Genomic DNA, 14,145 nt, shown 5'->3' with positions numbered 1-14,145 from the left:
GCTGTACTCTGCCTTGTATTTGCCCAGGAAGAAATGGAAATGATCTTTGCTCCTTTTAGAGCCCAAAGGCTTACAGAGGAAGGAAAGGTAAAGAATATTTGCAGATGTTTGAGGTAGATGGCAAACTGCCCCTTGCTGTACTTTTCTACTTGCATCACATTTTTTAGGATGGTTGTCAAGATGCAGCCTGTTGCTCAAGAAATGATAACTGAGTTGCTTCTGTTCTACGTTTGTCACTTAAGCTTCACAGCAGTGAGGTAAGGAACACCCCACTGGTGGCTTTAGAGCAGTTACTGTTCGTGGGTTTTGTTTTCTGTAATTTCCATCATATGAGAAGCTCAAGTAGATACTATTAATTTCATCTACTTATGCTTAAGGGCTGTTTTTTTAACTAAAATAAGCAGATTAAGATTGGCCTAAGAGCAGTGTGCCATACTTAGAGCATTTTGAACTTCTGTGGAAAGTACTTATTTCTAAACTGCTAAAACTCTACCTTAACTCACACACTAAGTTTATTCACTACTGTAATCAGGCAGTGTTCAAGTTCAGGCAGCTTTTGCAGCCTTTGTGCTGGGTGTCCCCATCACTGTTGCTTACCTAGCATGACCCTGTTGCTGTAGCATTGCCTACAGCTGCGCCCATAAAGCTTATCCCTGAGAAAGCCAGTCTGAGAGAGGTTATAGAACAGCAGAGCCTTGGAGGTTTTTATTACAGGGTATGTACAGTTAAGTGTTAAAGTACACTGCAGTACAGCCAGAGCTCAACAATGGCACAGGTGGTCAAAGGCAGGTTATGCTACAGAAGATTTCTGTGGAAATCTGAGAACATTCTGGATATTTTAAAGGGTAAAAAATAGATAGAAAGTGCCCTGCTAACCAACAGTATTAAACCACTGAAGATCACATATTTAACAAGAAATTCTAAAGTTGTTTCTACACAACTTCTGGTCCCATGGGTGTGGATGCCCCACTCCCCAAAGTGAATAGCATTAGTAAAAGAGTGCTTGTGACAGCCAGAACACATATCTAAAGTTACTGCTTTGCAGTAGAAAGCCTTTAGATAATGACAATCCAAGTGCCAGGGAAGCAGTGACACCAGAGCTAACCTGGTGGCAGAACAGCAGCTCTCCTGCCTTCCACCCCTCCAACACCCTTTTTGGAACAACACTGACAAACACGAGAGAAACAAGAAGCTACTTCGTTGCCTCTGGCCTTATAGCACAGACAGGCGTATCCTTTTCTACCTACTGTAAATTTTTTAGAATAAAAATTTAATGGGAACTCCATCTGAGCTGTGTAGGATAGACCAGATAATGCAGCTGCCATCTGCACAGTTTACTGTTTCAAGATCAGCACAGATAGGCATAATTACTAGTTACACGTGGAGCTTGACTGGCTGATTTATTTGCTTAGAAAAATATTTACAACATTCGGATTCCCATTTTTAAATAATTCTTAAGAATGCAATACATATTTTTGAGAAATTCCCACAATACGGAGTCTTAATACTGCAAATGAAGGACAACTATACACAAGCTTAACAGGTAAATAAGGCAGACAACTTAATAGCAGCAGTTGAACTAAAGCTGAGAAATTGTCACTCTTCCAGCTGTTTTGGTATATTGCAGCAACTCAGACAGGCAATAAGGAAGTTCCCAAGAAGAGCTAACCAAATTAAGCTATGAGACCCTGTGTAAGAAGGATGTCACCTTTCCTGGTGCCTTCTTTCTCCTTAATTGCTTAGCCTTTGTTTTCCATTCTTCATACTTCAAAGCACTTCTAAAGAATGTACTTCTGCATATTTTGTTTTTCAGAATATGAATACCTATGAGCTACTATTAGGGAGTGGAGGAGGAAAGTATGAACAACAACACAGCCCCACACTTTCAGTAGGATATGTTCTAGCAGTGTTGCATCCAGCCTCCCACCACCCCATAGGCAGCATGGAACAGGTTCGCTGAAGCTGACAGTGGAAGCAATGGGCAAACCTGTAAGATAAGGCTTTACCTGACCCATCTCCTTCAGTGCTTGGAGTTTGTGGTATGTGAGCTTAAAAGCTATCTCACTGTATCAATTCTACTGCTAAAGTTAAATGACTAAATTGCAACTTTGTCTTGCCAAATACACACTAGTAGGTACTTTGTTGGCCTCCCACAAAAAAAAAAAAAAAAACAGCTCCAAATAACATGTAATCAATTCACAGTACCTCACCTTAAGACGAAGTCCCCTAAATAAGAAACCATACCTAAACAGCCACACAAACTTCTTGTCAAAGTCTTTCTCAGTACAAAGACATCTATACTTATCCATAGAAGAGCCTGGTTCATGTGAACACATGGCATTAACTTTACCAAGCACAGCGCAAGCTGCTATGCTAGCTCTCCACCTCCCTGCTAAAGCAAATTCAGCTAGATTCACTAACTTCATTCTCAGGACTCGAGGAGAGGCTGCCTGTGATACTGACCTGGGGCTTTTTGGTTTTTTGTTTGTTTGTTTTTTTTACAGTTACTGGGCTAGATGATCACATGCAAGTTAAAGAAAAGCTTTTACCTAGTTCTTTGTGAGAAGTAGTGTACGGATTTCTTAGCTCTGTTAATTTGAAGTGGACTAGGAAAACCATTGTCAGTTTCTGCCAGAAATCAAGTGTATGAAGTAGCATTGTAGTATTAAGCTACAATGTTTGTTTCCTTTACAACCACTAGTTCGTGTGACAGTGCCAAACAACATTACATCTATTGCTACGTACCTACAGGGAGACTGCTAGTCTAACTAGCTTTTTAACTACTCTCTATGAGCCAATTGAAAACATTCCTTTTTAGTGCTAAAAGAAACATCTGTGCAAGGGGTCTTTTGACATTTGTGTAAAGTCTTTCCCCCTTTCTGGGCAACAAATTAGTCACCAGCAACAAATCAGTCATCAGAACATCTAACGTTATGGCTGAGAAGAAAGGGACTTGTACTTAGATCTGTGCTCATCTATTTCTTCCTTTGTTTTTTTGATACAGCTAAAGATTTCCTTGAAGAGTGCTTTATATTCAGGAAGAGTATTTGTGGAGCAAAGTGATTCTCCTGCATTCGTGAATTCTTGATTGTTAGCTGAAAGATCATACTGGGTATTTCCCACACTGTCTTTAGAATACTGCTTCAGTGTTTGTACAGCCTTGTGTTTCAAAGAATCTTCATCCATTTGACACTTCTTCAAAAGTTCCTCATATTTCACTTTCAGAGCATTATACTGAGCATCAACTTCATTGAGTACAGAGATTCCCCGCTGCTTCACAGCTTCAGCTCTCCTGATGCACGTTTCTTCATGGCCCCTTAGAATGTCTCCCCCTGCAGCACTACTCAGGAAATTTTCACTACTGCTCCGCTTCAATGCCTTTTTCTCAAGTTCAGGGACAGTCAGAAGCCCATCATCAGCTGGGCTCTGACCAAGCTCCCTTTCTAAAGATTCTTTAAATGAAATGAAAAAGGATTCTGGCACCAATTTCTCTGCATTGTGGAGTGTGTTTTCAGATTGAAGCATCTGTCGCATTTCAGCTACTTCCACTTCCAACTCCTCTGCACGAGCCCGATACAAGTCAATATCGACAAGCCTCTGTTCAAGGTCGCAGTTCTCTTTCACCACAAGACTGTATTCCTCTTCCATTGTTACCCTCTTCTCTTTTTCTAGGTTGAGTTGGGCTTGCAGAACCGTAACTGCCTTCTTCAAGTTCTCATTTTCTTCTTCCAGAGGGTTTAGCTGACTATCCATTGAAGTAATCTTTTCTGCAAACACGTGATCATAAACAAAATACCTGAGGAAACAGAAGCGAGGATTGTTAATAGGAAATACAGCTAAAGTTTAGAAATACAGACCACACCTAAAGTTTTCCTGTCGTTGGTAAGTAATGACAGTTTAAACTCTGTGTTAACGTATCTGAAAGTATACATAGCAGTCATCTTGCCAACCTAACAGTTCAGTTGATAATCATGATTGGAGTCTGTAGATACTTCACATGCCATCAAGCCTCTCAGCTCAAGCAGGATGGCAGCTTTTTAACAATCTCAAATTACAGAAAAGTTTACTGAATAAAAGATCTGTAATTTCAGTTTTAAAGGATACTGCCTCCACACATTATGTGATACTCCTTCATATTTTTACCACATCTTTCACAACTTGTGTCACCGCCCATCGTGGAAACAAGCTTCAGAATGGACAAGGCAGTTCTGCAGAGTGGTAATTCCACAAACCTCTCACAGTTTGAAATAATCCACTTATCTTTTGAATTGTCACCACATAATTCCTTGCTTGCATAGATTAATTCCTCAGTCTCACTTGCATATACTGCTGGAAGCCCAGAAACAAATCCCATTCTCCCTGTTTGCAGAACTATTTCACTTCTTCTATTAGCTTCTAGCAGCGAAGACAGACTGGGACCATCCCCCAGGTGACTCCTGATGAGCATACAATGCAGTTCAGCTGGGTAGAACTGCTCTAAATTAGAAAGCAGCCCAAAGCTTCAGGCACTATTTTACCAGCTTATAAGCATTGTTTTATCCAGTTTAACTGCAGCTACTACAGCAAGCCCACCTTGAAAAGAAGGTGCCCACAGATGTCCCAGGAAAAAGTAAGTTACAGAAAATATTGTTTAGGATAATTTACTTGGTAGTTATCTGTGTTTGTGCTTTATCTGACTGAAAAGAGGAAGGTTCACATTCTTGAAGGCTTTCTAGGCTACAGTTTCACACAGCTGGAGGCTTTGGGGGAGAACCTGCCAAGATATTAAGTAGAACATACTGTTGTTTTCCCACAAAGATCAATACAGTCTGCAGCCAGAGCACACCAGAAGCAACACCACCACACATTGCACAACTGTACAGATATTTTTCTAGTTGCAAACTTAGAATGCTTTTCTGCTACTCTGTTAAACACCCATGCTTGTATCTAGTTTTTGAAACTTTGCTTAAAATAATTTTCATTTTCTGTTTGTTATGTAAGGAAAGAGTCTTACTGGCGAAGGTCGTACAGCTCCTTCAAACACGAGAAGCTGTGCATTGATCTTGGCTGGTCAGATCTCTCATGGTTCATCCGGCCTCGTCCAGACTTTTTCAGCTCTTCTACTTGCCTTTGCAGGTCATCTATGTGTGTCTGCAGATTTTCAATAGTCTCTGTCAAGCTAAAAGTGAAGGATCTCTGTTAAAGCATTTGACTGTTTAATCAAGGACAGATTAATTCCCATCTGCTCACATTTCAGCTTCTCCTCTGAAGATTGCTCTTTGGCCACAAACCACCTTTAAATAAAACTTTAAGAGTGTTGTAGAACAACACTAGACAAACAGCCACCAAAACGCTGCGTTTATAGACTTAGATTACTGTTTTTTGTATCATCAGTTGAGTAGAGAGGAGAAAAGAGGATGTTGCTTAGGTTTGTTACCTTAGTATCTTTTGCTGTGATGCTCTGCTCTCTGCAACTAGCTTTTGATTAGTGTCTTCTAGTTCTCTTGCTGTCACATCCAACTGTTCATAAACTTTTGCATGTTGATCATTCATTTGACGCAAGAGCTCCACTTGCTTTGTGAGATACTGCAAGACAACATTGCTGTTACAAGTTTATATTAGAAACACAGGATAGGGCTACTATTCTGCAGGTTTGTTCACACTCATTAAATAACTGCTATGTTCTAGAAATGTACATGTTCCAGTGGTTGCTTTGGTTACTACCCAGTTGAAAAGGTGCAATCAGTATCTTAGTTACTTCTCTTGTCTTTGTCACTGTGGTCAATGAAGGCTGATCAACCAGTCCTTCATCCAGATGACTTGGGTTGGTTTGTAAAAACTGTGTTTATCTGTTCAGCTATACTTGCTGTAGTTAAACTGCTGCCAGTTCTACCACAAACCCATCCAGATTGGGTTTGTACTGCAGTCATCACACAAACCTGGATTTCAACACAGTTCTTCACAGAGTCCTTTTCAAAGTTGCAGTGAAATCTATCATAAGTCTTTTAATAATGTTGACCCAACAATTTTCTTAGCATTTAAACTGAAGTATTGGGTAGCACTGTCTTGGTTTTTTTTTTCTGCTTGCCTATGTTTGAATCAGCGTTAGGTTCAGCAAAACACATTTTAGGATGTGGTCACACCTGAGATTCTGAGGACTACTACGTGTCAGGAAGTAGAACCACACTATTAGATTCAGCCTTTAATTACCTACAAGGAACTATTCCAGTCATTGTAATACTGAACAAAAGTCTCCTGTGCTTTTTTCTTTTAAATACAAGTCCACACAAAGTGATCTCATTTTAACTCCCTTTAGTTTGATGGTTAACAAAATAACCTGCTAAGTTTCTAGAATTATTTCAGAAAGCCTGGAATTCTCCATGCAAGAAGTTAATGATCACCTAAGACTCTCAGTACAAGTGCCTTGTATTGTCCCATCTAGCAAAGGACTGAGCCAGTTAAAAAACACAAGCAAGAATTTGTATTAAACAGACTTGAGAACATAAAACCCAACCCTTAACTATTACATACTTAGTTGCTACATAGAAGTAATTTCAAAAAATAAGTTGTGTATTACTACATACTAAATGTATGAATGCCTACTGGACTTCCAAGCAGAACTACATCTCAGTACATACTGTCACATACTCAAAACTTCTAACATTCTGCTTAACCTTTCACCTCCTTAAAAGATCGATGTGTTTATATTTTAGGCAATTTAAGAACAGATTATAAGTTAATCTAGGACTAGTAACTGCTGCATAGACTTCCAGAAGATCAGCATGGTAGCTGTTGGCTAGATCCTTTTGCAGCCTGTGTGCACGTGACAGGATTTACACAAAAATAGTATGTGGATTAGCTGCAGAATCTCAGCATGGCCCACTCCAGATTAACTTTTCCTACTGGTCACTCTCAGAAAGTGCTAGAGACTTCTTCATATTTTCTTCAGTTAATACAAGAGTGGCTGAACACAGAAACCAAGGTGTTGGTGGCAGAATTTGATGTCACCACTTCTCACAGTGGGCTTTAGTGGAAGTTTTAGCTGAGTGAAGATGTGAAATGCTATCTCCTTCATCTTGTGTCTTCAGCATCTTCAGTTCTGGTATCAAGTTGGCCTGGTGTAACCAGAACATCACAACAAAGTATGGCTCTGGTAACACCTTAGGAGTTCCCATTTGTTCATCCTGCACAACAGCTGAGTGCCCATCATGAAGCAACAGTGGAGACTTCAGGTGCTCTACCACACAATGAAAGGAGAGCCAGTTCTTTGCACTCCAACTTCAGAAATACTAAGATGCAGACAGAGATAAAGCTGCCCTTTCAATCCAGCATTTATTACACCTGCAGCGATCAGTTTGCGGAACACGTGTCAGCTCAGAGGTCAGATATAATGATCCAAGGCAGTAAAACACTTAATATCTTAACTTTTAATATATCAACTGTAATATTAAGCATCCCGAAACCTTTGACCCTTCCTTGTTTTGTGCAGACAATGTAGTACCATATTTCAAAAAGGTTTCTTAATCATTCTAAGTTTGGGAGTTTGCTGCCTGTAAGATATGAATTAGTAGGAGGAAAAAAGTCATTGCTTTTTTGTTCTGAAAGGGCTAGTTTAAAGCCTGGCAAAGTAGCTACAAGAGCAGTTGAAAGAACACCTGTATTGCAGAAACAAGCACTTCAAAATTAGGAACATCGAGCATAAACCCTGGAAATAGCACTTGCACATTTTATCCTGAGCAGCAGGGAATTCCTGGTTCCCAATGGCTAAGCCAAGTTAAGAGAATAAGTCTGTGTGAACATATAAGGACGTGACCCTGCTACACACCAACTGCAGATCACTGCTAGAAGGGCTCTTCTCACCACTTCTTGTGCTAAAGCTCTCCTACGTAGAGACAAAATGAAACAAGATCTTAGGTGAACCAAATGAGATACCACATCCTTAATAGCACTAGGCTATTTCTGTAAATGAATCCAACTTAGCAATCATGTCTCTTTCCGTGTTTTAAGATGGCATTATAATAGAGCCACTGATTAAGAAGCTCTGCTCAAGGATCCAGGTTAGCTGTCTACTGCAGAGTTAGGCTGTGTTATTTCAAAATATGTCATAACTGTGTTAAACACTTCCTTAAACAAGGCTGTCATACAGGAGTTGAACCTGGAGTAGAACAGTGTTTGTACAGCACACCTTCAAGTGTGCTATACAATACACCATGAAGTACTCTCCAGATCTAAAGAATCAATCTTTCCTGTAAAAGCACTCATCTCAGTGAGTCAAGTCTCTGCGTAAGTGAATACTAAAAAAAAAAAAAAAAAAAAAAAAAGCTGTAGCATTGGCAATAAATACAGGCCATTCCAGCCGTTGTGTCATCAAACAAATGTGGTAACAGTTTGATTCTTCCCCCTATTAAGTGACAACATCAAGGTATAAAACAGAAATGTTTTATAAAACAAACAAAAAGCTGCTTATTTCTATCAATGTGACTATTTTAGAAAACACCTATATACTTCTAAGTCTCAAGTTTAGGTTCTTTAAGTTGCCTATCGCTACAACAGTGATAAAGGTTTAAGTCCTAAGCTGCAGCTGTACAAAAATACTCTGACTGTAACCACATAAGTAATGCTTCCACAAGTGAATGCAGACTTTGTAAGAATTTAGCACACGCCAGTCACAGCCTATTCCCTGTGATTCATACTAGAGCCAAAATGAAACACTGGACTACATTTCCATTACACTGCCAGAGTAATGGAGAAGTACTGAATATTTAATAAATTTAATTATTAGAGGCCGTGCATTGCCCTCAAATAGCTAAAAAAAAAAAATAATCATTATATTGGCAAATGTTAGGTCTGCAAGAATAGAAGCACCATTAAAGAAACAGCCACAAATGGTCAGGGCTTTCCATGAAGTAACAAAGATGAGTGTTTCCAAAAGGGCAGCTCTGATTCTCCCCCCAAAAAGACATAAGAACATACCCCCTACAGCCTGTATTTAGGCAGCTACGTTTTTATTCTTGTTGATTTTCATTTTTTAACTGAACTGTATTTCCCTTTACCCCCAGTAGAAATACATATCCTCCCATTTTACTTAAATCTTTATCACGCTTTTTGTCAAGCATTTAAATTTCAGTGCAGTACTCATTAATAGTTAAAATAATATGAAGATGTTCATTTATTCATCATATGATTTTCATATCATTTTTACCCAACAAGACCAGCAAAATTTAGCTGTAACAATCCTGAAATAGCTTGTCTGTATAAAAAGTATCTCATGTCATTATACAAGCCGAATCCAACAGGAATTTTGTGGCACAAAGACTCCATTAATGAGACAAATGGGTCTAACAATGATCAGAGCCTGGGTAAGCTTTTGAGGCAGCACCGGCAGTTAAAGGCCAACACTTTCAAGGAAACACTGATCAGATGTTGAGAAATCAGAACTCTCAAATTACGTGCTATTCTGTTGCATATCTACATGACTTACACCTGGATTCCTGTAGTATTTACCTCTATCTCTTGCAGTTGCTCTTGATTTGTTGCATACATTTGCTGTAAAGATTCTTCTAATTCAGTGTTGCGGTCCAGTAGCGTCTTCCCAAGCTCAGCAGCAAGGTGAAGATCTAAACAAAGAAGTCATTTGCACATAAGGTACAGACCCGATAGCATGACCTGTTTTTCAAGTATTTTAACCAAAAACTGACTGGAATTATTATTTTTTTAAATGACTGCAGTACCCAAAAATGAAGTTAGCTTACAGATGCATTGGCCATTGAAATACTGTCTGTAAGACAAAGACTTAAGTGAGTCCTGAAACCTAGAAGATACTCCAAATTCATGGCCATTCCTGGGGTCCTCCTTGGATGCTGCAGCCTCAGGGCAGATGCAGGCAGCCACCTTCCCTTTGCTCCCCTCCACCTGCCCTGTACTGCATGCACCTCTTATCGCAGCATCTGTTAACTATTTCACTGTGGTTGCAACAATCATGTTTTAGAAGAATAAGCATAAAGTACTCTTTAAGTGCTCATCAGGTTAGACTGAGGCCAAAGCTGACTGCGCTCTCATATACTGTGCATATACTGTGCTTCCCTATTGCCCCTTCACCAAGGAGCTTGGGTTGCACAGGATCGGGAGCAAAATGAAAGGTCCAGGCATTTGATGGTGAACTAGTAATATCAAAGACAAAACTTAAAGAAATGCAGCTATCCTGCCTTTCAAGCTCATAAATGTAGGAGACAGCAATTGCTTTATGTGCTCCAAAACACCATTTTAAGTGTAATTTGTTCAGAGGCACTTAATCACCTCCGGGGTACAGTGACTGTAATTGTTTCAAAATAAGAAATAAGTCATCTGAAGACCCAGGTTCTTTCTCAAGGGAAGCAGTATGAGTATTGCTAGATGTTTCATATTATTATGTTTAAAGATGCAATTTAAAATCTAACATAACGTGATGAAATCAATATGGTGTTATTGCTAAAACAGTAATTAATCTGTGTAGGTATTACATGATTTCTAACATCTTACTTTTCACCTCCTTCCCATCACCTGGTCCTGACCAGGTTTCTCCTGCATGCAGGTCAGCCTTGTTAGTTCTCATATGGGTAGGAATAGCATCACTAATGGGAAAGAGGCAGAAGGAAGTTCAAGAAAAACTCAGATTGTCTTCAAGAAGCCTGAAATGAATACAAGACATACTGCATCACCTGCAGCTGTAGTTAGACAAGAAAACATTTTTAATTGTCAAGTGATTAAGATGCCCTTGTTTTAAGGTGTTTCTTGTCACTTTCCTGCCCTTTTCCAGCCCCTTATCAGCTGGTTTCTGTAGCAGACAGAAGGCTGTTCCCAGGCTGCTTTGTGCTAACCTTCACTTTGGCAGCCTGTCTGAAATGAGTACTTGGTCCAGATACATAAACCAAAGACTGAGTACAGACCAAACAGACAAATGTTCCTGTTCACTTGTCTCTGTAAGCTGTAGATGTCCAGTTCGGGACAAACAACAGCTGTGGTAGTCATTACACATTCTTTAAGGTAGGAAACAACGGGCTGTAGCTGTCAGACCCTTTGAATAATGTTTGTGGAATTTATTTACAAGTCACCCTGTACACAAGTTCTTGCTAGAGCTGGGAGCCACATGGCTCTCTGTTTTACACTTACTTAGCAGTTTATCCTCAAGTAGCTTTTTTGTTGTAACACCCCTTGTTGAGAAACACAGCCTACTTCACAGCTTTTTCCCAAGATTTAAAGTGTTTGGATGAAGAAACCTTAAGTTCTTCCCATTTTAAAACAGACCTTATACATTGCTTATCCGTGGATGGCTCACCTCCTCAGCAGCCCAACACCACGCTGTTCTATTGCATTATGGAGTACTGGAGTCTTCAAACCCACTCAGCCCTCCTGTGAACCTGGAGTGACTCGAAGTTCTCGTGCTACATAAATCTTCACCAGTACCCACAATCTTTAAAGTCCATCAACAATACTGGAATCATTCAAGACCACTCTTATTTTAACAGAGCAGAATCTAAAGAGCTTTAACATAATCCTCAATCCTTCTCAAGACATAATGTGCGATGGTATTACTTGCTGCCATTTCCCTTCCCAAAGGGAAAGTTTCTTTTTATGTTTAAATACATTCAGAAGTAGGTAGTGCCACTTTTAAATGCCCCCACACCTACTAAATCAAGAGGCATAGCCACATGGTGCTTTGAATACAGTGCAAATAACAGAATTCACTTTACTGTACTTTAATAATCATTGTGTTCATCAGAATGACTGAAGCACAGATGGATTACCATGGGAGAAGCCTACTGTTTGCTAATTATGGCAATTTGGTTTTGAGGGGGAGAAGACAAGAGTTCAATAACATGCAATGAAACCCTAACTGCTACCCCTGGAACAGGTAAGAACTGAATCAATCTGACCTGTTCTGAAGTTAACAGTTTACAACGTAGAGAAACGGGTGCACAGGGAACCTTCATTGGTCTAAGAATCACTGTACGATACTAGAAGCACACAGCACTTTTATGTAAAGCAACAGCTCTATGTCCTGCAACAATTTTGCTCCATGAAGATGTAAGCAAAGAGTTTTTTAATAATGCAACAAGTCAAATTAGTAAATCTGTTCAGTCCTACTTGTGTCTTCTAACAGCTCCATCGGAAAACAAAGTATGATTTCAGTGATGGATCTTCCACGGTGTTAAACCCTCACTTACAAGCACTTCTGTGCAGCCTTTCAGCAGTGTTTTTGTAGTTGAGAAAAAGACAGAACATGGCACAAAACTCTTACCTTATGCTTTCATAACCCACCTAGCAAAGCAATTCAGATGATTTTTATTCTAAAAATAAGTCTATTCTTTTCAATAGGAGAATGCCTTAGTAATATAGGATGTTTAAGTTGAAGTTTACACTTAAACCCTTAGTTTTTCACTTAGCTACGCATCTCGTACTCCATGTTCAGCTTACTCTGCTTTGTTAAAGCAGGTAGCAGCAAGATGCACAGAAGAGCAATCACGTAGAACAGCTCTTTTCCACATGTCAGCGTGCAGCTGCAAAAGATGGACGTTGCAGGAGGGAAAGCTGCTCCCATCCTTACAAGAATTCCATGAGCACTGTTTTCACCTACACGTGTCAGACAAGTCCACCTCTTGCCAAGGCAAAACCTTCTGCTGCACACAGAGGCAATGGAAGTTTGGCCAGCTGTTGCCCTCCCTGAGCTCCTGGGCAGGCTGGCAAGAGCTGCAGGTTTGTGGTACTGCTCTGCCTGGTTGTTCAGTAATGCGTTCTCACAAAAACACTCCTTGATTTCCAAATGTGCTGATTCTTTGAGTTCTGACAAGTTTCACTTGTGCCCTGTAAGCGACCTCACTGCTCCACTGACACGCACTGATATTGCTTGGTTTTAGAACGAGGAGTATGTTCCAGACTGTAAAAGTCCAACAGAACGTTTTACAGACGTTCCCTTAAGGAACTTATCTGCATTTCAGCTCGCTCATCAGCTCATTTTCCTCCTTTCCCTTCTGGCAGGCTGTTCTATTTGGGCTTGCGAGAAGCTCATCCTTAGGAAGAGACGCTTCTGGTGCTGGGAGCGCAGTCAGTGAGCTCTAAGCACACCGATCCTGGAAGGAGCACCGCCAGCTCCGGCAGGGAGCCGAGGCTGGGCATTCACTCACGGGAGAAAGAAGCGGAGTTAAAGCAGTAGGGCAGGAGGTCCGGCACCGCGCAGCATGGATCCGCTCTGCAGGTCTTCCACCCCACCAATATCGACACGGTAAAAATACCAAACCCTGTCTTCAAATTTTCAACTCATCCTTTTGCAAACAGCAAACAATGGCTCCAGGATCTCGTTTAAGTGGCTCTCTTTATAACCTGTGGCCGCGACGGCATCCCTGCGTGCTGCGGACCGCCCATACACACACCGTACACACACGGAGCAGCTCCTGCCCGCCTAGCGCTGCCGTCGGACGGTTCGTGCCGCTCCGGAGCGCCGCTCGGGACTCGCTGCTGCCTTTTACAGCGAGTTAGCGTCCAAACGAAGCGGACGCCCGTCCTGCACGGCAGCGAGCTCCGAAGGAAACGGCGCGTTCTTTCCGTCACTGCAGATGACTTTTAAAGCAGTTACATCGCTGTACGTCCGCGGCTCCACCGGTAACGCTTCTCCCTCCCGCGGGGCCCCACTGTCCCTACCCGGCCATACCCCGCCGGGAGAAGACCCTGGAGCCGCCCCGCTGCTGGCAGGGGCCCGGCCACGGCTGCAGCCGCCGCTCCGTCAGACAAAGACGGCCGCGCGGCGCCGGTACCGGCGGTCCCCACCTCCCACCCTCGGGCGCCCCGCGCTCCGCCGCCGCCCCGCGTCCCTCCGGCGGCCTCGGCCCCTCCCGCGCGACCCCCAGGTCCGCCCCGCCGCGGCTCCGGCTCCCACTCCCGCCGCCCCGCACTCCCTCGCCCACCCTCCCGGCGCGCCCCCCGCCGCTCACCTTGCTGCAGGTCCTGCTGGTCGTACCACGGCTCATCCTCGCGGATCTCGAACTCCTCCACCAGGCTGTCGGCCAGCATCGCGCCCTTCCCTAGCGGACAGGGCGCAGCGCTCACCTCGCGCCGGGCGGCGGCGGGGCAGGGCGAGCCGGCTGCCGCTCCTCGCCTTAAAAGCCGCCTCCGGCCATTGCCGAACGTTTCCGG

The 14,145-nt window shown here is 42.1% G+C and overlaps 1 protein-coding gene across 1 annotated transcript; it reads right to left on the bottom strand.

Moving 5' to 3' along the window:
- Positions 1-97: 97 nt before the first annotated feature.
- Positions 98-14,060, bottom strand: CDR2 (cerebellar degeneration related protein 2). The gene is made up of 5 exons (XM_048961173.1): positions 13,944-14,060; positions 9,484-9,596; positions 5,417-5,565; positions 4,994-5,158; positions 98-3,796 (listed from the first exon to the last, which is right to left on the bottom strand). Exons 1-5 carry the CDS (start codon positions 14,020-14,022, stop codon positions 2,932-2,934), a joined length of 1,371 nt encoding a protein of 456 aa, XP_048817130.1. The 5' UTR covers positions 14,023-14,060; the 3' UTR covers positions 98-2,931.
- Positions 14,061-14,145: the final 85 nt, after the last annotated feature.

Source organism: Lagopus muta, chromosome 15, assembly GCF_023343835.1.
Source record: "Lagopus muta isolate bLagMut1 chromosome 15, bLagMut1 primary, whole genome shotgun sequence".
NCBI classification, from domain to species: domain Eukaryota; kingdom Metazoa; phylum Chordata; class Aves; order Galliformes; family Phasianidae; genus Lagopus; species Lagopus muta.
This window is presented reverse-complemented; position numbering and strand designations above follow the sequence as displayed.

Excerpts from the sequence above, each read along its gene's own strand:
- CDR2 (XM_048961173.1), bottom strand. The coding sequence starts at position 14,022 with ATGCTGGCCGACAGCCTGGTGGAGGAGTTCGAGATCCGCGAGGATGAG. Across the intron at positions 9,597-13,943 it reads CCAGCAGGACCTGCAGCAAG|ATCTTCACCTTGCTGCTGAG; the intron begins GTGAGCGGCGGG and ends TTCTTTGTTTAG. Across the intron at positions 3,797-4,993 it reads GAGCTGTACGACCTTCGCCA|GTATTTTGTTTATGATCACG; the intron begins GTAAGACTCTTT and ends CTGTTTCCTCAG.